This window comes from Oncorhynchus gorbuscha, linkage group LG06 (genome assembly GCF_021184085.1).
Source record: "Oncorhynchus gorbuscha isolate QuinsamMale2020 ecotype Even-year linkage group LG06, OgorEven_v1.0, whole genome shotgun sequence".
Taxonomy (NCBI): Eukaryota; Metazoa; Chordata; class Actinopteri; order Salmoniformes; family Salmonidae; genus Oncorhynchus; species Oncorhynchus gorbuscha.
The window spans coordinates 95,092,352-95,115,533 of NC_060178.1; the positions used below are offsets into that span (position 1 = coordinate 95,092,352).

At 45.4% G+C, this 23,182-nt stretch overlaps 1 protein-coding gene across 1 annotated transcript in view; it reads right to left on the reverse strand.

The window, feature by feature from the left end:
* Positions 1 to 5,096: 5,096 nt before the first annotated feature.
* Positions 5,097 to 23,182, reverse strand: part of LOC124038591 (kinesin-like protein KIF19) — a 142,255-nt gene continuing 124,169 nt past the window's right edge. Inside the window, exons 9-19 of the mRNA XM_046354642.1 lie at positions 17,100 to 17,256; positions 16,801 to 16,975; positions 16,366 to 16,564; positions 15,726 to 15,996; positions 8,501 to 8,616; positions 8,230 to 8,393; positions 7,666 to 7,771; positions 7,344 to 7,467; positions 6,636 to 7,030; positions 6,275 to 6,443; positions 5,097 to 6,046 (exon numbers count right to left, since the gene is read on the reverse strand). Coding sequence (XP_046210598.1) covers positions 5,931 to 6,046; positions 6,275 to 6,443; positions 6,636 to 7,030; positions 7,344 to 7,467; positions 7,666 to 7,771; positions 8,230 to 8,393; positions 8,501 to 8,616; positions 15,726 to 15,996; positions 16,366 to 16,564; positions 16,801 to 16,975; positions 17,100 to 17,256 — 1,992 coding nt within the window. The 3' untranslated portion in view covers positions 5,097 to 5,930. The remainder of the gene's footprint in view (positions 6,047 to 6,274; positions 6,444 to 6,635; positions 7,031 to 7,343; positions 7,468 to 7,665; positions 7,772 to 8,229; positions 8,394 to 8,500; positions 8,617 to 15,725; positions 15,997 to 16,365; positions 16,565 to 16,800; positions 16,976 to 17,099; positions 17,257 to 23,182) is intronic.

Genomic DNA, 23,182 nt, shown 5'->3' on the forward strand with positions numbered 1-23,182 from the left:
AGGACTTCTGCATCAATATGGGCATAACATACAACCTGTCAACAATGATGGTGAAACTATGAAAAAAGTACTGAGTCCGGTCACACAGTTATATCGGTATTGTCTTTGTCTGTATCGCCTTGTTGCACCTAGATGGCAGGATCTAGGGAAATGTACAGACTTGAAATATAATGTAATTTTCTGTTTCCTCCTGTCATGTTCTAAGAGTTAAGGACAAAACATATTATAGAATGTATAGCTAGAATGCTAGGCAATCACACTCATCTAAAAACGAAGTGATGTACAAACAACCTGAGGAACAGTAGGTCACCACCCCATACAGAGAAGGTTGAAGTTGACATAAGGCCTATATATATGTCCCAAATGGCACCCTATTCCCTATATTGTGCACTACACTTGACCAGAGACCTATGGGCCCTGGTCAAAAGTAGTGCACTAGGGAATAGGGTGCCATTTCCTTAGACACTGATCTAAGGTGTCACAGTATGTGGTTTCCCCTAATTAGGTTAGGATTTTGGGGGTTCTTAAATCTACCCCTAATGCCATGATGTCACAGTGGCTAAGGTATATACTGTGACCTGAATTCTTTGAGGCCAAATCAGCAGAGAGGACAACAGAAAGCAAAAAGACAGGCAAGCAAGGACATATGAATATATGTATGAACACACAATGCATGAACACACACGATAAACAAACAGATAGAGATAGACAAGTTACATCAGGATAAATCCTGTCCTGCACTCTCAGTAATCCTGTGACACAGCCACTCGTCTGGGCCTGAATAGACCAAAATACCCTAGATATACAGGATTATTTAGTATGGGAGCAGGAAAAATGCCAAATGAATCCATGAACCTTGCATGGCCTAGTTGTTTAGTCTTGGATACTGTGCAGGGGGAGTCATTATTTTGAGATTCAGAATTTTAACAGTATCCATTCTTTTTTCTACTCAGAATAAGATATTCAAACTGCAGAAAAAAAACTGTTGATGGATGCAAGCATTAGAGAAAAGCCATAGTTTTTGTTGTGGATGGAGCATGAGATGGAAGTAGGTTGATAAAGCTCTCTCTCTCCCAGCGTCTAACTTTTCCTTGGTACATATTATTTGAAGAGACACATCTAGGATAGACACAAATCTCTGGGCCATGGGTCAGAAGAAGGAAATTACTACTGGCTCCTACTGGCTTTGTCAACTGCTCATATAGGGACAGCTCATATATTGTTTTCTTCAAAATGGAAACATTCAGTCATTCATAAATTGTTTTCTTCAAAATGGAAACATTCAGTCATTCATAAATTGCTATTACTCATGTTTGCCCATTTTCCTATTTTAATAGTATTTGTTTTAATTTCTAGACTTAAGTTCAAGATGCCTCAGCAAGTCAGGCCATTGAGGTCAAGACATGCTAAGAGATGGTTGTGTGTGTGTGTGTGTGTGTGTCTGTGTCTCAGGCACAGGAAAAACCCCTAAAAACTCTAATAGGTCTCATTGTACATATATTGCATACAGAACAACAACTGAGCAAAAATATAATTATCACAATGTAAAATGTCAATTGTATTTCAAACCATTCTAAGAATGTCAAAAACATACATTGCAAATTATGGAAATAGGATTCAGTGTCAATAGGACATTTCTATGGCTCAGGAACAGACGGACAAGCTTTCTCACTCATGACAGAGCTCCAAACCCTGGAGGCAACGGCCATTAATCTGAAGAGCGTTTGTGATTTTTGTGATTGGTCGCATATGGACCAATCCCTGAAATTGTTAGGGGCACTATTTATGTGGTTTTGCCCCTCAGACGGCAGCTCTTGATGTTTGGATTATGTAATTTGGACTGCACATGTTTCACAATACACGGAGCAGGAGGGAAGAGAAAGAACAGAGATGGAAAACTATTGTGTAGTTGTATAATGAAGTTCAGCAGAGAAACATGCAGGAAAGATTTCATCATGACTTTGTTATTACAATGTTTCTAGGTATTTTGCTTATTCTGATTTAATGTTCAAGAAAATGATTTATTTCTGTAATAAAATGATTTATTTGTGTAGCCTAAATATTTTAATTGGACAGCAAAGCTAATTGTTTTTCTTTCTTTTGATAAATGTCAACAAACAAAAGCTAATAGCCTACAAAGTCACTAATGTTTGTGTTGGCGTCTTTATGTGGAAACTACAGGAGGTGAATTAGGGACGGGCTCGTGGTAATGGCTGCAGCAGAAGTAGTGGAGTGATATGTGTTTGATGCCATTCCATTAACCCCGTTCCAGCCATTATTATGAAACGACCTCCCCTCAGCCGCCTCCACTAGTGGAAATACATTCCCATTGACCCAAGACAACGGTACTATAAAACCTCTTACAATTAGCTAGTGCATGCTCAGGTACACACACGACTGCTGCATGTTAGAACACAGCCTGCTGGTAAGCCTGCTGCCTGCCTGCCAATGTGAGGTAAACTAATCCAATCATAGCAGGTACATTCAGCACTTCCACTCTTATGAAAACAATATGCTGACATGTAATCTATACCTATGACAGCCGAATGACTCTAGGACATAGGCCCATATTCATGTCTAGACACCTGTTATGGATCACACCAGTACTGTTGAAGAACTTGTTTACCTTTCAAAATAAAACTTCTCAAAAACACTTTGTAGAGTGTGTCCTGTCTACCGAGTTCACTTTGTAGAGTGTGTCCTGTCTACCGAGTTCACTTTGTAGAGTGTGTCCTGTCTACCGAGTTCACTTTGTAGAGTGTGTCCTGTCTACCGAGTTCACTTTGTAGAGTGTGTCCTGTCTACCGAGTTCACTTTGTAGAGTGTGTCCTGTCTACCGAGTTCACTTTGTAGAGTGTGTCCTGTCACTTTGTAGAGTGTGTCCTGTCTACCGAGTTCACTTTGTAGAGTGTGTCCTGTCTACCGAGTTCACTTTGTAGAGTGTGTCCTGTCTACGAGTTCACTTTGTAGAGTGTGTCCTGTCTACCGAGTTCACTTTGTAGAGTGTGTCCTGTCTATCGAGTTCACTTTGTAGAGTGTGTCCTGTCTACCGAGTTCACTTTGTAGCCATGCAGTTAAGTGGTGTGCTCATGTTGTGACTGTACAGATGGATTGTTTATGGCAGGGTTTCCCAACCCCCCCATATACTAAAATAAACTCATGTTAAAAGTAAAAAGTAACACTAAAAGTTGTACATGTAGGTAGGGGTAAAATGACTATGCATAGATACAGTGCATTCGAAATGTATTCAGACCCCTTGACTTTAAAAAAATGTTGTTACATTACAGCCTTGTTCTAAAATGTTATATATATATATTTTTAAATCCTCATCAACCTACACACAATATCCCATAATGACAAAGTGAAAACAGGTGTTCAGAAATGTTATAAAATGGATAAAATCTCTAAAACTGAAATCCCTTATTTACATAAGTATTCAGACCCTTTGCTATTAGATTCAAAATTGAGCTCCTGTTTCTATTGCTCATCCTTGAGATGTTCCTACAACTTGATTGGAGTCCCCCTGTGGTAAATTCAATTGATTGGACATGATTTAGAAAGGCACACACCTGTCTATGTAAGGTCCCACAGTTGACAGTGCATGTCAGAGCAAAAACCAGGCCGTGAGGTCGAAGGAATTGTCCATAGAGCTCTGAGACAGGATTGTGTCGAGGCACAGATCTGGGGAAGGGTACCAAAACATTTCTGCAGCATTGAAGGTCCCCAAGAACACAGTGACCTCCATCATTCTTAAATGGAAGAAGTTTGGAACAACAAAGAACCTTCCTAGAGCTGGCCGCCTGGCCAAACTGAATAATAGGGGGAGAAAGGCCTTGGTCAGGGAGGTGACCAAGAACCTGATGGTCACTCTGACAGAGCTCTATAGTTCGTCTGTGGAGATGGGAGAACCTTCCAGAAGGACAACCATCTCTGCAGCACTTCACCAATCAGGCCTTTCTGAGAGAGTGGCCAGACGGAAGCCATTCCTCAGTAAAAGGTACATAACAGCCTGCTTGGAGTTTACCAAAAGGCATCAATAGACTCTCAGACCATGAGAAACAAGATTCTCTGGTTTGATGAAACCAAGATTAAACTATTTGGCCTGAATGTCAAGCATCACATCTGGAGGAAACCTGGCACCATCCCTACGGTGAAGCATGGTGGTGGTTTTATCATGCTGTGGAGATGTTTCTCAGTGGCAGGGACTGCGAGACAAGTCAGGATCGAGGCAAAGATGAACAGAGCAAAGAGATCCATGATGAAAACCTGCTCCAGAGCGCTCAGGACCTCAGACTGGGGCGAAGAGGACAACGACCCTAAGCACACAGCCAAGACAATGCAGGAGTAGCTTCGGTACAAGTCTCTGAATGTCCTTGAGGGGCCCAGCCAGAGCCCGGACCTGAACCCGATCAACATCTCTGGAGAGACCTGAATATAGCTGTGCAGCGTAGCTCTCCATCTAACCTGACAGAGCTTGAGAGGATCTGTAGAGAAGAATGGGAGAAAGTCCCCAAATACAAATGTGCCAAGCTTATAGCGTGATACACAATGAACCTGTTTTTCCTTTGTGATTATGGGGTATTATGTGTAGATTGATGAGGGGAAAAAACAATTTAATATATCTTAGAATAAGGCTGTAACATAACAAAATGTGGAAAAAGTCAAGGGGTCTGAAAACTTTCCGAAGACACTGTATATTTAAACTCCCAGCAATTTATTTATTTAACGTTTCGGCATCACTGTCTTCTTCAGGGTAATGTCATGAATGCTTGAACCAGGTTATATAGACAAACAGTGGAATTAGTGCAACCAATGACAATAGTGAGGGGTGTGTCATAATTATTAAGTAAATTAGAATGAATTGAGTGAAACTGTTAAAAGACAAGAGTTTACAGCATATAGAATATATTAGGCTATTGTTATCATACATTGTACATAATATTAGCATCAACATTCATTATTGTTTAATTACATTTTACATATATATTTAATTGTTTCCAACTGAATTACATTTTTGTTGCATATAATCTTTTAGTTCAACCATAATGAATAATAAGCATCATCAACAGGGGGAACATATTGGGTGTACGCTGATAAGCTGTAGAAAGAATATATTTATTTATAAAACGTGTTCATAAAGAAGAGAGAAGAAACAACTATTATGCAGTGTGTCCACAAGGCTTTTGTAATTATTTGTATGTAGAAAAATTCTTTAGTATCACAACTGTGCCAAATCATCTGTAGAACCGGAATGTGTACAGGGCGATAGTAGCGGATAGTGGTGGCCACTGGACTGTCACTCACAGAACCACTTGAGCAGGGACACGAGGAGCAGAGAAAACAGTCACAGTCTGTGTCTGAAATGGCACCCTATTCCTTATATAGTGCACTACGTTTGTCGAGGGCCAGGTCAAAAGTAGTGCACTATATAGAACTTGGGCGCCATTTAAGACAAAGTCACAGACAGAAGAGTAAATGTCATAGACAGAAGATCTTTGGGGTCTGTGATGGTGAGGTCTTAGGGCATCATCCACCTTACTTACTAGTGATCAGCACGAGGAAAAGCTAGGTCTCTGGGTTCAATGTACAGCCAGTGTGGAAGTCACAGGTCAGAGGTCACAGGCCAGAGGACAAAAGGGGGCTCAAGGTCCCACTGGGCTGTGGGTCAATCAGGAGCATGAAGGTGGAGATTGGAGGTCCAGCTTTCTCCAGTCCAGTCCATCTAGTCCAGTCAACATTCTCAGGGTAGCTGGTCAGGGTAGTGCTGGTATTGGGAAGTCCTATGTAAGAAAACCCTGAGTCATGATCATTAGGCACCAAACTGAAGAAAACAGGAAGGGATTACCTGGACTCATTTTTGTTTTCCATTGCAAAAATGTCCATTCTATGCCCTAATGAACATAACCCAGGAGAAGTAGGCCTTTAGGCCCTCAGTGCCTGCGGGTGCGCTGACTTCCGGTGCCCGTGGTGTAGAGCATGGGCTGGCGCAGCTGAGACACACGCTTCAGGTTGCTCAGGTGGACTGGGGAGGACTCTGTGATGGGGCCTGTAAAAAGCATGAGTCAAAATCTGTATACAGAGCCCTGTTTAAGAACTGTGTGTTGATTGTGTGTTGATATATTTAATTAGCTACACTGTGAGGAGATATTCAAGGGCAATGAATCCAATTTGTCCTGATGGTAGTGCAATGGACGCCATAAGGCTTGAACCACACCATGGTTGCATGCAGTAATATTATTTTTTAATGTGGAGGTGTGGGAAAAAGGAGGCTGACCTGTTTGGTGGTTGTTGTGTGGCAGTCGGACTTTGGTGAGAGAAGGGACCCCCCTGTGCTGGGGACGTAAAAGGGGGGCCTGGGGCTTCCCGTTGATGTGGAGGTGGGGGTCTGACGTGCTGTCCAACGGGCGTATACGCTGGGCTGCTGTTGTCTTAGACTGATACAGCTGAGCAAGAGGAGGGCAGGGGTAGTGTGTTAAGGCTGATATCATGTAGGCTATGTACTGGAGCCGCTTCATTATGTCTATGTAATTGTCAAATCGATCAATCGATCAATCACAGCTGCTGATGACTCTACTAACATAAAGTCCTGAATCATTAGATACTACTCAGGGAGCTAGATAATGAACACTACTCACTGCTTGACCTGTGACCTCGAACGAGCGGGAGCGTCTCTTCCGGGAGCGAGCCTCGAAGTCCTGCTCGCGGAGGGAGAGGTTTGGGTTCTTGGAGGCCGGCTGGCGATTACGTGGGCGTGTCCAGGTGCCCTGGGAGACAGGCCCCTCCCCCGTGCTGCTGGATAAGTTTTCATCTGAGGTGTGGTGGCGGGGCTCGGGGCTGGGCTGCCGGCTGCAGAGCAGGGCCAGACCCCTAGGGGGCGCCTCACTCGGAGACAGGATGCTCTTGTGCTTCTTGGGGTCCAGGGGTGAGGGAGGAGGGGGCAGTCGCAGGGCGTCCACTTCCAGGGCTTTGGAGCGGCGGCGTGCAGCCTTCACTGCAATGTTGTGAACCCCTTTGAGGATCTGCTGCCTCTCTGTTGAATCAAATCAAATGTATTTATAAAGCCCGTCTTACATCAGCTGATATCGCGAAGTGCTGTACAGAAACCCAGCCTAAAACCCCAAACAGTAAGCAATGCAGGTGTAGAATCAAAGGAGACTATGATCTCATCTAGTACACCAACATCCTGACCTAAGATAAGATAATAAAATGTAAATGTTATTGTCCCCAATTGTCCCTGGCTATATTCTGTAATCCATGAATTTGTGGTCCGTGCAGTTCCGTGGTCCGTGCAATTCCCTATCCTGTATCTATCCTGTTTGCTGTTGCCCCTGGAGGTCTCTTACCCTTCCGTGAGAGGGCGACATCCTGGCCCGTCTCGCTGCTCTCAGGGGAGGAGTCCAGGTGACTGCTGACACTGTGGCTGAGGTGGCTGTAGTTCAGAGTTGTCTCTAGGGCCAATGGCTGCAGCTGGAGAGGACAGAAGAGAAGGGACATGTGGCATTATACTCACACTCTCATAGGGAAGTATGCAGATATGTAACCTGGTAGAAATCTAGCCCTGATATGGCTGTACCCTCCATTACTATGGTATCTCCACAGGTGTAATGGCAGGAGCTGCATCAGGCCTAGTAGATATCCACAGTGTGGATGGTACTGTGTTCTCACCTCTCTGTTTCCCTGGCCGTTGATGTGGATTGGAGGAGGGGTCAACACAGCAGAATGTTTCATCTGCCTGGCATGGGGACTGCCCTTAAACACATGGTTGTTGTCTCTGTGAGAGGGAGAGGGACGGAGTTAGGGAGGGAGAGAGAGAGACAGCGCAAGAGAGGGAGAAAGATCGACAGAGAGAAAGATCGTCAGTTAAAATAATATCCTTCCTAAAAAGGATAAGATGGAGGGTTTCTTCTTCCTAAACCAAACACCACCCTCTCACTCTTTCACTCTTTCACTCTTTCACTCTTTCACTCACTCACTCACTCACTCACTCACTCACTCACTCACTCACTCACTCACTCACTCACTCACTCACTCACTCACTCACTCACTCACTCACTCACTCACTCACTCACTCCCCACTCCCTCTCCCCCTCCCCCTCTCCCTCCCTCCCCCTCTCCCTCTCCCTCCCTCCCCCTCTCCCTCTCTCCTCCCCCTCCCCTCCCCCTCTCCCTCCCCCTCTCCCCTCCCCTCCCCCTCTCCCTCCCTCCCTCTCCCTCCCTCCGTCCTCTTACCCTTCAGGTTCAGGTAGAATGGGTGGCAGGGTGTGTCTGCGGGTCTTGGCCCGGCCATGCCTGGTCTCTGAGCTCATGGTGCGAATGCTCTCCTGGTCTGAGTCCACGTCCTGCACTGGGTCACGACTTCGGCTGGGCAGAGTGATCTTGGGCAGGGAGCCCTCCTGTAAACAGCATATGGTACAGGGAGAAGGATATGTTTATATGTCGGAATTGTGTGTCTCTGTGCTTGATCTCGATTTCAATCTCAATCATGTTCTCTGTTGTCTACCTTGAGTGTGCTCCCGCTGACCTTGTCCAGGGATCTGTCCAGGTTCCTCTCATCCAGCTCTCTCATGTACATCCAATACAGCTCCTGAAGGTGGGGGGGCACCAGGAGTCTGTGGTCTGCAACAACACAAAACAGGTAGGAATACTATTTACACTACAACACAGGTCAGAATACCATTCACACTAAAACACCGGTTAGAATACTATTCACACTACAACACAGGTTAGAATACTATTCACACTACAACACAATACAGGTTAGTACATTATTCACACTACAACTGTCACGCCTTGAAGGAGCAGCCTGAGCTGTCAGTCTGCATGAAGCAGCCAGAGATGTCAGTCTGCATGAAGCAGCCAGAGCTGTCAGTCTGCATGAAGCAGCCAGAGCTGTTAGTCTGCAAAGAGCTGCCAGTTTGCAAGGAGCTGTCAGTCTGCAAGGAGCTGTCAGTCTGCAAGGAGCTGCCAGTCTGCAGGGTGCTGTCAGTCTGCATGGAGCAGTCAGAGCTGTCAGTCTGCATGGAGCAGTCAGAGCTGTCAGTCTGCATAAAGCAGCCTGAGATGTCAGCCTGCATGGAGCAGTCAGAGCTGTCAGCCTGCATGGAGCAGTCAGAGCTGTCAGTCTGTATGAAGCAGCCAGAGCTGTCAGTCTGCATGAAACAGCCAGAGCTGTCAGTCTGTAAGAAGCAGCCAGAGCTGTCAGTCTGCAAGAAGCTGTCAGTCTGCATGGAGCAGCCAGAGCTGTCAGTCTGCATAGAGCAGCTAGATCCGCCAGTCAGCCATGATCTTCTAGATCTGCCAGTCAACCAGATTCTTCCAGATCTGCCAGTCAACCAGTTTCTTCCAGATCTGCCAGTCAACCAGTTTCTTCCAGATCTGCCAGTCAACCAGAATCTTCCAGATCTGCTAGTCAGCCAGAATCTTCCAGATCCGCCAGCCAGCGAGGATCTACCGGAGCCGGCTACCTACCTGAGCTTCATCTCAGTACTGGGCTTCCTCTCAGTACTGGGCTTCCTCTCAGTTCCGGGCTGCCCCTCAGTTCCGGGCTGCTCCTCAGTCTTGAGCTGCCCCTCAGTCCCGAGCTGCCCCTCAGTCTCGAGCTGCCCCTCAGTCCCGAGCTGCCCCTCAGTCCCGAGCTGCCCCTCAGTCCCGAGCTGCCTCTCAGTCCCGAGCTGCCCCTCAGTCCCGAGCTGCCCCTCAGTCCTGAGCTGCCGGACCCTCCCTATGGTTTTGAGGTGCGTCCGGGAGTCCGCACCTTAGGGGTGGGTTCTGTCACGCCTTGGTCTTAGTATTTTGTGTTTTCGTTAAATATTGGGTCAGGCCAGGGTGTGACATGGGTTTATATTGTTGTGTTTCGTATTGGGGTTTTAGTAGGCATTGGGATTGCGGCTGTATTAGGGGTGTGTCTAGTATAGGCTTGGCTGCCTAAGGCGGTTCTCAATCAGAGTCAGGTGATTCTTGTTGTCTCTGATGGGGAACCGTATTTAGGTAGCCTGGGTTTCACTGTGTATTTCGTGGGTGATTGTTCCTGTCTCTGTGTAGTTTCACCAGATAGGCTGTAATTAGATTTCACGTTCCGTTTGTTGTTGTTGTTTTTGTATTTGTATAGTTATTTCATGTATCGCTTTTGTCATTAAAGTCATGAGTAACCACCACGCTGCATTTCGGTCCGACTCTCTTTCTACAAACGAAGAACGCCGTTACAACAACACAACACAGGTCAGAAAACTTTTCACACTACAACACAATACAATACAGGTTAGAATACTATTCACACTGCAACACATGTCAGAATAATATTCACACTAAAACACAGGTTAGAATACTATTCACACTACATCACAGGTCAGAATACTATTCACACTTCAACACAACACAATACAGGTCAGAATACTATTCACACTACATCATAAGTCAGAATACGATTCACACTACAACACAGGTCAGAATACTATTCACACTACAACCCAGGTCAGAATACTATTCACACCACACCCCAACACAGGTCCGAATACTATTCACAACACAACACAGGTTAGAATACTACTCACACTACAACACAACACAGGTTGAAATACTATTCACACTGCAACACAGGTCAGAATACTATTCACACTACAACACAACACAATAGAGGTTAGAATACTATTCACACTACAACACAATACAGGTTAGAACACTATTCACACTACAACACAATACAGGTTAGAACACTATTTACACTACAACACAACAAAGATCGAAAAACTATTCACGCTACAACACAGGTTGGAATCCTATTCACACTACAACACAGGTTAGAATACTATTCACACTGCAACACAACACAGGTTAGAACACTATTCACACTACAGGTAAGAATACTATTCACACTACAACACAACACAGGTTAGAATTCTATTCACACTACAACAAAGGTTAGAATACTATTCACACTACAACACAACACAATACAGGTTAGAATACGATTCACACTACAACACAACACAGGTCTGAATACTATTCACACTACAAAACAGGTCAGAATACTATTCACACTACAAAACAGGTCAGAATACTATTCACACTACAACACAGCTTAGAACTCTATTCACAATACAACACCGGTTAGACTACTATTCACAATACAACACAATACAGGTTAGAATATGATTCACACTACAACACAGGTCAGAATACTATTCACACTACAACACAGGTCAGAATACTATTCACACTACAACACAACACAATACAGGTTAGAATACTACTCACACTGCAACATAGGTCAGAATACCATTCACACTACAACACAGTGTCACGCCTTGGTCATTGTATTTTGTGTTTTTGTTATATGTTTGGGTAGGCCAGGGTGTGACATGGGTTTATATGTTGTGTTTCGTATTGGGGTTTGTATTAATTGGGATTGTGTATGATTAGGGGTGTGTCTAGTTAGGCTTGGCTGCCTGAGGCGATTCTCAATTGGAGTCAGGTGATTCTCGTTGTCTCGGATTGGGAACCGTATTTAGGTAGCCTGAGTTCGCTTTGTATTTTGTGGGTGTTTGTTCCTGTCTCTGTGTAGTGTTCACCAGATAGGCTGTAATAGGTTTCACGTTCCGTTTGTTGTTTTTGTATTTATTCAGTTATTTCATGTACTGCGATATATTTCATTAAAGTCATGAGTAACCTACACGCTGCATTTCGGTCTGACTCTCTTCATTCAACAGACGAACGACGTTACAGAAATGTGAACTGGCAGGAGCTAAAGGAGGACGTTATGGACGGTAGAGGCATGGATTATACGACGTGGGAAGAAATCGACAGGTGGGCGGCCGACCCAGAGCGAGTGCAGGAGCCCGCCTGGGATTCGCTTCAGCAGTGCGAAGAGGGCTACAGGCTAATGGAGTCTAAGAGGAAAACACGGCGACGCAGAGCGAAAACCGAAAGTAACGGGGGAGAGCGCAGAGAGAGAGTGGCTGAGTCAGGAGTCAGACCTGAGCCTACTCTCCCTGTTAATTGTGAGGAGCAGCAATATGAGGACTTCTGGTCTTGGGAGATGATATTAGACGGTAAAGGACCCTGGGCGCAGCCGGGAGAATATCGCTGTCCCAAGGAAGAAATAGACGCGGATAAAGCGGAGAGGCGCAGGTATGAGGAGGCAGTACGGCGACGCGGTTGGAAACCGGAAAAACAGCCCAAAAAAATTATTGGGGGGAGGCTAGAAGGGAGAATAGTTATGCCAGGTAGGAGACCTGCGCATACTCCCTGTGCTCACCGTTGGGCTAGAGAGACCGGGCAGGCACCGTGTTATGCTATGGAGCGCACAGTGTTTCCAGTGCGGGTGCAGAGCCAGGTGCGGCACATATCAGCCCTTCCTATTGGCCGGGCTAGAGTGGGCATCGAGCCAGGTAAGCTTGGACAGGCTCGGTGCTCAAGAGCTCCAGTGCGCCTGCACGGTCCGGTCTATCCAGAGCCACCTCTACACACCAGTCCTCCGGTAGCAGCTCCCCGCACCAGGCTTCCTGTGCGTGTCCTCGCGCCAGTACCACCAGTTCCAGCACCACGCTCCAGGCCTCCAGTGCGCCTCGCCTGTTCAGCGCAGCCAGCGCTTTTCTCCTCTCCTGCGCTGTTGGAGTCTCCCGCCTGTTTAGCGCAGCCAGAGCTTTTCTCCTCTCCTGCGCTGCCGGAGTCTCCTGTCTGTCCAGCGCCTCCAGCGCGGCCAGTTCTCCCAGTCTGCCCAGCGCGGCCAGTGCTCCCAGTCTGCCCAGTTCTCCCAGTCTGCCCAGTGCTCCCAGTCTGCCCAGCGCCGCCAGTGCTCCCAGTCTGCCCAGCGCCGCCAGTCTGCCCAGCGCCGCCAGTCTGCCCAGCGCCACCAGTCGGCCCAGCGTCGCCAGTCGGCCCAGCGTCGCCAGTCTGCCAGGATCCGCCAGAAGTGCCAGTCTGCCAAGATCCGCCAGAAGTGCCAGTCTGCCAAGATCTTCTAGATCGGCCAGACAACCTGAATCATCCAGTTCCACCAGCCAGCCAGGATTTACCGGAGCCTACTACCTGCCTAAGCTTCCTCTCAGTACTGAGCTTCCTCTCAGTACTGGGCTTCCTCTCAGTATCGGGTTTCCCCTCAGTCCCGGGCTGCTTCGGTCCCGAGCTGCCCCTCTGTCCCGGGCTGCCCCTCTGTCCCGAGCTGCCCCTCTGTCCCGAGCTGTCCCTCTGTCCCGAGATGCCCCTCTGTCCCGAGATGCCCCTCTGTCCCGAGATGCCCCTCTGTCCCGAGATGCCCCTCTGTCCCGAGATGCCCCTCTGTCCTGAGATGCCCCTCTGTCCTGAGATGCCCCTCTGTCCCGAGCTGCTCCTCAGTTATGTGGGGATCTGGGTGAGGACTATTAGGCCATGGTCGGCGGAGAAGGTGGATTATCCCAGGACGCGAAGGAGAGGAACTAGGACATTAATGGAGTGGGGTCCACGTCCCGAGCCAGAACCGCCACCATGGACAGACGCCCACCTGGACCCTCCCTATGCTCTTGAGGTGCGTCCGGGAGTCCGCACCTTAGGGGGGGGGGTGGTTCTGTCACGCCTTGGTCATTGTATTTTGTGTTTTTGTTATATGTTTGGGTAGGCCTCTCTTCATTCAACAGACGAACGACGTTACACACAGCACAATACAGAATCATAAAACAGAGTACTACTCACACCACAATACAGGTTAGAATACTATTCACACTACAACACCGGTCAGAATACTATTCACACTACAACACAGGTTAGAATACTATTCACAGTACAACACAGGCTAGAATACAATTCACAACACAACACAGGTTAGAATTCTATTCACACCACAGGTTAGAATCCCATTCACAATATAGGTTAGAATACTATTCACACTACAACACAATGCAATACAGGTTACAATACTACTCACACTACAGCATAATACAGGTTAGAATACTACTCACACTGCAACACAGGTCAGAATACTATTCACACTACAACACAGCACAATAAAGGTTAGAATACTACTCACACCACAATACAGGTTAGAATACTATTCACACTACAACACAGGTTAGAATGCTATTCAAAGTACAACACAGGCTAGAATACTATTCACACTACAACACAACACAGGTCAGAATACTATTCACAACACAACACAACACAGGTTAGAATACTACTCACATTACATGTTAGAATACTATTCACACTGCAACACGTCAGAATACTATTCACACTACAACACAATACAGGTTAGAATACTATTCACACTACAACACAGGTGGTCAGAATACTATTCACACTACAACACTGGTCAGAATACTATTCACACTACAACACAGGTGGTCAGAATACTATTCACACTACAACACAGGTCAGAATACTATTCACACTACAACACAGGTGGTCAGAATACTATTCACACTACAACACAGGCGGTCAGAATACTATTCACACTACAACACAGGTTACAACACAGGTGGTCAGAATACTATTCACACTACAACACAGGTGGTCAGAATACTATTCACACTACAACACAGGTGGTCAGAATACTATTCACACTACAACACAGGTGGTCAAAATACTATTCACACTACAACACAGGTCAGAATACTATTCACACTACAACACAGGTGGTCAGAATACTATTCACACTACAACCCAGGTGGTCAGAATACTATTCACATTACAACACAGGTGGTCAGAATACTATTCACACTACAACACAGGTGGTCAGAATACTATTCACACTACAACACAGGTTACAACACAGGTGGTCAGAATACTATTCACACTACAACACAGGTGGTCAGAATACTATTCACACTACAACACAGGTGGTCAGAATACTATTCACACTACAACACAGGTTACAACACAGGTGGTCAGAATACTATTCACACTACAACACAGGTGGTCAGAATACTATTCACACTACAACACAGGTGGTCAGAATACTATTCACACTACAACACAGGTTACAACACAGGTGGTCAGAATACTATTCACACTACACCACAGGTGGTCAGAATACTATTCACACTACAACACAGGTGGTCAGAATACTATTCACACTACAACACTGGTCAGAATACTATTCACACTACAACACAGGTGGTCAGAATACTATTCACACTACAACACAGGTCAGAATACTATTCACACTACAACACAGGTGGTCAGAATACTATTCACACTACAACACTGGTCAGAATACTATTCACACTACAACACTGGTCAGAATACTATTCACACTACAACACAGGTGGTCAGAATACTATTCACACTACAACACAGGTCAGAATACTATTCACACTACAACACAACACAGGTTAGAATACAATTCACACTACAACACAACACAGGTTAGAATACAATTCACACTACAACACAACACAGGTTAGAATACTATTCCGACTACAACACAACACAACCCAGGTAGTCAGAATACTATTCACACTACAACACAATACAGGTTAGAATACTATTCACACTACAACACACTAAAACACAGGTTAGAATACTATTCACACTATAACACAGGTTAGAATACTATTCACACTACAACACAATACAGGTTAGAATACTATTCACGCTACAACACAATACAATATAGATTAGAATAGTTGTCATAATACAACACTAAACATACAGTACAACACCTACATAACCAATATTTAATTATTACACGTTCAATCAAGTCTGAAGTCTATAGCTAGTGTAGTAAAAAGGAAAGCATTGTTTGGACATACCGTCAATAAACCGTCTCTGCTGCTGGATGAGCTCGTCACAGAGGTGGCGGTGCTGCTCGAAGCGCAGCACCACAAAGTTCTTCTGCCGGATCACGTTGTCTTTGAGCAGGGCGTGGGACTGCATCTCGGCATTCTCAATCTCCAGCTCGTGTACCTTACAGAGAAGGCCCAGCACCTCCCTCTGCTCTGCAGAGCTCACCCTGCAAGGGAGCAGCTCCTCCAGGCGCCTGGCACGCTCCCGCAGCTCCACGAAGCAGCGCTCCAGGAAAGCCTACAAGACAGGAGGACAAACAGCAGGCAGGGCTCAATGGGAACCCTCACCATAATATTTAAATATTTGATTTATTTATTTAACCTTTATTTAACTAAGCAAGTCAGAACATAAGAACAAATTCTTATTTACAATGATGGCCTCATCATGCTACATGTCGGCCTATTGTACAAATGGAAACCATGTGCTTGGTACCGTTCCATTCAGTCCAATCCAGCCATGACAATGAGCCCGTCCTCCAATATCTCCTACCACCAGCCACCCCAGTACTGTACAACAAGGCTATCAATGCCTAGTTTAAGCTAGGTGGCCTAAACTGTGATTCTGTAGCCCCCCCAGAGGTGAGAGCAGAGGACTACAGTAACCTACCTTTTGTTCGCGTATCTTGTTCTGTTCAGCAATGAGAGTGACCACTTTCTCTCTGGCCATGGCTACTTCCTGGGTCTCAGTGCTGTCTGGGGGTGACTCAGGGCAGTCAAAAACCTTCTCACTCTCCTCCTTACTGCTGCTCTCCTTCCTCCTCTCTGCTCGCCACTTCCTGCGACAACGACTCCGCTCCTGCTCCCAACTACAGGAGGAACAACAATGCACGCAATTGTGAGCAGCTGTTTAGACATTTCTGTTAACTATCACAGTCATTAAACTGCTACAGCTAGAGGCTATAGGTGTAGAGGGAGTGCTATGAGATTATTGTAGGTCCCAAATGGCACCCTATTCCCTATATAGAACCCTAAGGGCTCTGGTCATAAGTAGTGCACTGTATAGGGAACAGAGTGCCATTTGGGACAGTCATAAGACACATACTCTGCGATGGTGAGCAGGTGTTTGGAGGTGTCCATCTGGATCTCCATGTTGCTGTTGTCCAGCTCCATCAGGCTCCTCCTGATCTCCATCTGACTCCTGAAGGCCTCTAGGAGCTGCTCCCTCAGCTGGTCCATCTCTGCTCGGCTCGCCTGCGTGCTGTGGGCCTGCACCTCCGCTACATTGGTGGCAGGAGAGGAGAGTGTTAAGGTCTGTTGGAGGCACAGACAGACAAGACACACAGACAGACACACACAGACACTGTGAAGGAGCTGTGAGAGAGGTCAAGGTGAGGTCATTACCCTGGACATGGCGGATGTCAGCTCGGTCAGAGTTGAGCTGACGTCCAGCCTGATCGGCGATCTTCTTCTTGAGCCGCTGGATCTCGCTGCGCAGGTCAGAGATGATGTTAGTGTACTGAGCGATGTGGTAGGACACGTTCAGCAGGTTCCTCTTCACCTGGAGAGAGAGAACTGTCTTATAACACTGTAACAACATGATGTGGTAGAATACATTCAGCAGGGTCCTCTTCACCTGGAGAGAGAGAACTGTCTTATAACACTGTAACAACATGATGTGGTAGAATACATTCAGCAGGGTCCTCTTCACCTGGAGAGAGAGAACTGTCTTATAACACTGTAACAACATGATGTGGTAGAACACGTTCAGCAGGTTCCTCTTCACCTGGAGAGAGAGAAATGTCTTATAACACTGTAACAACATGATGTGGTAGAACACATTCAGCAGGTTCCTCTTCACCTGGAGAGAGAGAACTGTCTTATAACACTGTAACAACATGATGTGGTAGAACACATTAGGCAGGGTCCTCTTCACCAGGAGAGAGAGAACTGTCTTATAACACTGTAATAACATGTGGTAGAATACATTCAGCAGGGTCCTCTTCACCTGGAGAGAGAGAACACCTGGAGAGAGAGAACTGTCTTATAACACTGTAATAGCACGATGTGGTAGAACACGTTCAGCAGGTTCCTCTTCACCTGGAGAGAGAACTGTCTTATAACACTGTAATAACATGATGTGGTAGAACACATTCAGCAGGGTCCTCTTCATCTGGAGAGAGAGAACTGTCTTATAACACTGTAATAACATGATGTGGTAGAACACATTCAGCAGGGTCCTCTTCACCTGGAGAGAGAGAACTGTCTTATAACACTGTAACAACATGATGTGGTAGAACACATTCAGCAGGGTCCTCTTCACCTGCGGAGAGAGAACTGTCTTATAACACTGTAACAACATGATGTGGTAGAACACGTTCAGCAGGTTCCTCTTCACCTGGAGAGAGAGAACTGTCTTATAACACTGTAATAACATGATGTGGTAGAACACATTCAGCAGGTTCCTCTTCACCTGGAGAGAGAGAGAACTGTCTTATAACACTGTAACAACATGATGTGGTAGAACACATTCAGCAGGGTCGTCTTCACCTGGAGAGAGTGAACTGTCTTATAACACTGTAATAACATGATGTGGTAGAACACATTCAGCAGGGTCCTCTTCACCTGGAGAGAGAGAACACCTGGAGAGAGAAAACTGTCTTATAACACTGTAATAACATGATGTGGTAGAACACGTTCAGCAGGTTCCTCTTCACCTGGAGAGAGAACTGTCTTATAACACTGTAATAACATGATGTGGTAGAACACGTTCAGCAGGTTCCTCTTCACCTGGAGAGAGAGAAATATCTTATAACACTGTAACAACATGATGTGGTAGAACACATTCAGCAGGGTCCTCTTCACCTGGAGAGAGAGAGAACTGTCTTATAACACTGTAATAACATGATGTGGTAGAACACGTTCAGCAGGTTCCTCTTCACCTGGAGAGAGAACTGTCTTATAACACTGTAATAACATGATGTGGTAGAACACATTCAGCAGGGTCCTCTTCACCTGGAGAGAGAGAACTGTCTTATAAGACTGTAATAACATGATGTGGTTGAACACATTCAGCAGGTTCCTCTTCACCTGGAGAGAGAGAACTGTCTTATAACACTGTGATAACATGATGTGGTAGAACACATTCAGCAGGGTCCTCTTCACCTGGAGAGAGAGAACTGTCTTATAGCACTGTAACAACATGATGTGGTAGAACACATTCAGCAGGGTCCTCTTCACCTGGAGAGAGAGAACTGTCTTATAACACTGTAACAACATGATGTGGTAGAACACATTCAGCAGGGTCCTCTTCACCTGGAGAGAGTGAACTGTCTTATAACACTGTAATAACATGATGTGGTAGAACACATTCAGCAGGGTCCTCTTCACCTGGAGAGAGAGAACACCTGGAGAGAGAAAACTGTCTTATAACACTGTAATAACATGATGTGGTAGAACACGTTCAGCAGGTTCCTCTTCACCTGGAGAGAGAGAACTGTCTTATAACACTGTAACAACATGATGTGGTAGAACACATTCAGCAGGGTCCTCTTCACCTGGAGAGAGAGAACTGTCTTATAACACTGTAACAACATGATGTGGTAGAACACATTCAGCAGGGTCCTCTTCACCTGGAGAGAGAGAACTGTCTTATAACACTGTAACAACATGATGTGGTAGAACACGTTCAGCAGGTTCCTCTTCACCTGGAGAGAGAGAACTGTCTTATAACACTGTAATAACATGATGTGGTAGAACACATTCAGCAGGTTCCTCTTCACCTGGAGAGAGAGAACTGTCTTATAACACTGTAACAACATGATGTGGTAGAACACATTCAGCAGGGTCCTCTTCACCTGGAGAGAGTGAACTGTCTTATACCACTGTAATAACATGATGTGGTAGAACACATTCAGCAGGGTCCTCTTCACCTGGAGAGAGAGAACACCTGGAGAGAGAAAACTGTCTTATAACACTGTAATAACATGATGTGGTAGAACACGTTCAGCAGGTTCCTCTTCACCTGGAGAGAGAACTGTCTTATAACACTGTAATAACATGATGTGGTAGAACACATTCAGCAGGGTCCTCTTCACCTGGAGAGAGAGAACTGTCTTATAAGACTGTAATAACATTATGTGGTTGAACACATTCAGCAGGGTCCTCTTCACCTGGAGAGAGAGAACTGTCTTATAGCACTGTAACAACATGATGTGGTAGAACACATTCAGCAGGGTCCTCTTCACCTGGAGAGAGAGAACTGTCTTATAACACTGTAATAACATGATGTGGTAGAACACATTCAGCAGGGTCCTCTTCACCTGGAGAGAGAGAGAACTGTCTTATAACACTGTAATAACATGATGTGGTAGAACACGTTCAGCAGGTTCCTCTTCACCTGGAGAGAGAACTGTCTTATAACACTGTAATAACATGATGTGGTAGAACACATTCAGCAGGGTCCTCTTCACCTGGAGAGAGAGAACTGTCTTATAAGACTGTAATAACATGATGTGGTTGAACACATTCAGCAGGGTCCTCTTCACCTGGAGAGAGAGAACTGTCTTATAGCACTGTAACAACATGATGTGGTAGAACACATTCAGCAGGGTCCTCTTCACCTGGAGAGAGAGAACTGTCTTATAACACTGTAATAACATAATGTGGTAGAACACGTTCAGCAGGTTCCACTTCACCTGGAGAGAGAGAAATGTCTTATAACACTGTAACAACATGATGTGGTAGAACACATTCAGCAGGGCCCTCTTCACCTGGAGAGAGAGAACTGTCTTATAACACTGTAACAACATGATGTGGTAGAACACATTCAGCAGGTTCCTCTTCACCTGGAGAGAGAGAACTGTCTTATAACACTGTAACAACATGATGTGGTAGAACACGTTCAGCAGGTTCCTCTTCACCTGGAGAGAGAGAACTGTCTTATAACACTGTAACAACATGATGTGGTAGAACACGTTCAGCAGGTTCCTCTTCACCTGGAGAGAGAGAACTGTCTTATAACACTGTAATAACATGATGTGGTAGAACACATTCAGCAGGTTCCTCTTCACCTGGAGAGAGAGAACTGTCTTATAACACTGTAACAACATGATGTGGTAGAACACATTCAGCAGGGTCCTCTTCACCTGGAGAGAGTGAACTGTCTTATAACACTGTAATAACATGATGTGGTAGAACACATTCAGCAGGGTCCTCTTCACCTGGAGAGAGAGAACACCTGGAGAGAGAAAACTGTCTTATAACACTGTAATAACATGATGTGGTAGAACACGATCAGCAGGTTCCTCTTCACCTGGAGAGAGAGAACTGTCTTATAACACTGTAACAACATGATGTGGTAGAACACATTCAGCAGGGTCCTCTTCACCTGGAGAGAGAGAACTGTCTTATAACACTGTAACAACATGATGTGGTAGAACACATTCAGCAGGGTCCTCTTCACCTGGAGAGAGAGAACTGTCTTATAACACTGTAACAACATGATGTGGTAGAACACATTCAGCAGGGTCCTCTTCACCTGGAGAGAGAGAACTGTCTTATAACACTGTAACAACATGATGTGGTAGAACACATTCAGCAGGTTCCTCTTCACCTGGAGAGAGAGAACTGTCTTATAACACTGTAATAACATGATGTGGTAGAACACATTCAGCAGGTTCCTCTTCACCTGGAGAGAGAGAACTGTCTTATAACACTGTAACAACATGATGTGGTAGAACACATTCAGCAGGGTCCTCTTCACCTGGAGAGAGTGAACTGTCTTATACCACTGTAACAACATGATGTGGTAGAACACATTCAGCAGGGTCCTCTTCACCTGGAGAGAGAGAACACCTGGAGAGAGAAAACTGTCTTATAACACTGTAATAACATGATGTGGTAGAACACGTTCAGCAGGTTCCTCTTCACCTGGAGAGAGAGAACTGTCTTATAACACTGTAATAACATGATGTGGTAGAACACATTCAGCAGGGTCCTCTTCACCTGGAGAGAGAGAACTGTCTTATAACACTGTAATAACATGATGTGGTAGAACACATTCAGCAGGGTCCTCTTCACCTGGAGAGAGAGAACTGTCTTATAACACTGTAACAACATGATGTGGTAGAACACATTCAGCAGGTTCCTCTTCACCTGGAGAGAGAGAACTGTCTTATAACACTGTAATAACATAATGTGGTAGAACACGTTCAGCAGGTTCCTCTTCACCTGGAGAGAGAGAACTGTCTTATAGCACTGTAACAACATGATGTGGTAGAACACATTCAGCAGGGTCCTCTTCACCTGGAGAGAGATAACACCTGGAGAGAGAGAACTGTCTTATAGCACTGTAACAACATGATGTGGTAGAACACATTCAGCAGGGTCCTCTTCACCTGGAGAGAGAGAACTGTCTTATAACACTGTAACAACATGATGTGGTAGAACACATTCAGCAGGTTCCTCTTCACCTGGAGAGAGAGAACTGTCTTATAACACTGTAATAACATGATGTGGTAGAACACAATCAGCAGGTTCCTCTTCACCTGGAGAGAGAGATCTGTCTTATAACACTGTAATAACATGACGTGGTAGAACACATTCAGCAGGTTCCTCTTCACCTGGAGAGAGAGAACTGTCTTATAACACTGTAATAACATGATGTGGTAGAACACATTCAGCAGGTTCCTCTTCACCTGGAGAGAGAGAACTGTCTTATAACACTGTAATAACATGATGTGGTAGAACACATTCAGCAGGGTCCTCTTCACCTGGAGAGAGAAACTGTCTTATAACACTGTAATAACATGATGTGGTAGAACACATTCAGCAGGGTCCTCTTCACCTGGAGAGAGAGAAATGTCTTATAACACTGTAACAACATGATGTGGTAGAACACATTCAGCAGGGTCCTCTTCACCTGGAGAGAGAGAACTGTCTTATAACACTGTAATAACATGATGTGGTAGAACACGTTCAGCAGGTTCCTCTTCACCTGGAGAGAGAGAAATGTCTTATAACACTGTAACAACATGATGTGGTAGAACACATTCAGCAGGGTCCTCTTCACCTGGAGAGAGAGAACTGTCTTATAACACTGTAATAACATGATGTGGTAGAACACGTTCAGCAGGTTCCTCTTCACCTGGAGAGAGAGAACTGTCTTATAACACTGTAATAACATGATGTGGTAGAACACATTCAGCAGGGTCCTCTTCACCTGGAGAGAGAGAACTGTCTTATAACACTGTGATAACATGATGTGGTAGAACACATTCAGCAGGGTCCTCTTCACCTGGAGAGAGAGAACTGTCTTATAGCACTGTAACAACATGATGTGGTAGAACACATTCAGCAGGGTCCTCTTCACCTGGAGAGAGAGAACTGTCTTATAACACTGTAACAACATGATGTGGTAGAACACATTCAGCAGGGTCCTCTTCACCTGGAGAGAGTCTTATAGCAAAGTAACAAACACATGCAGG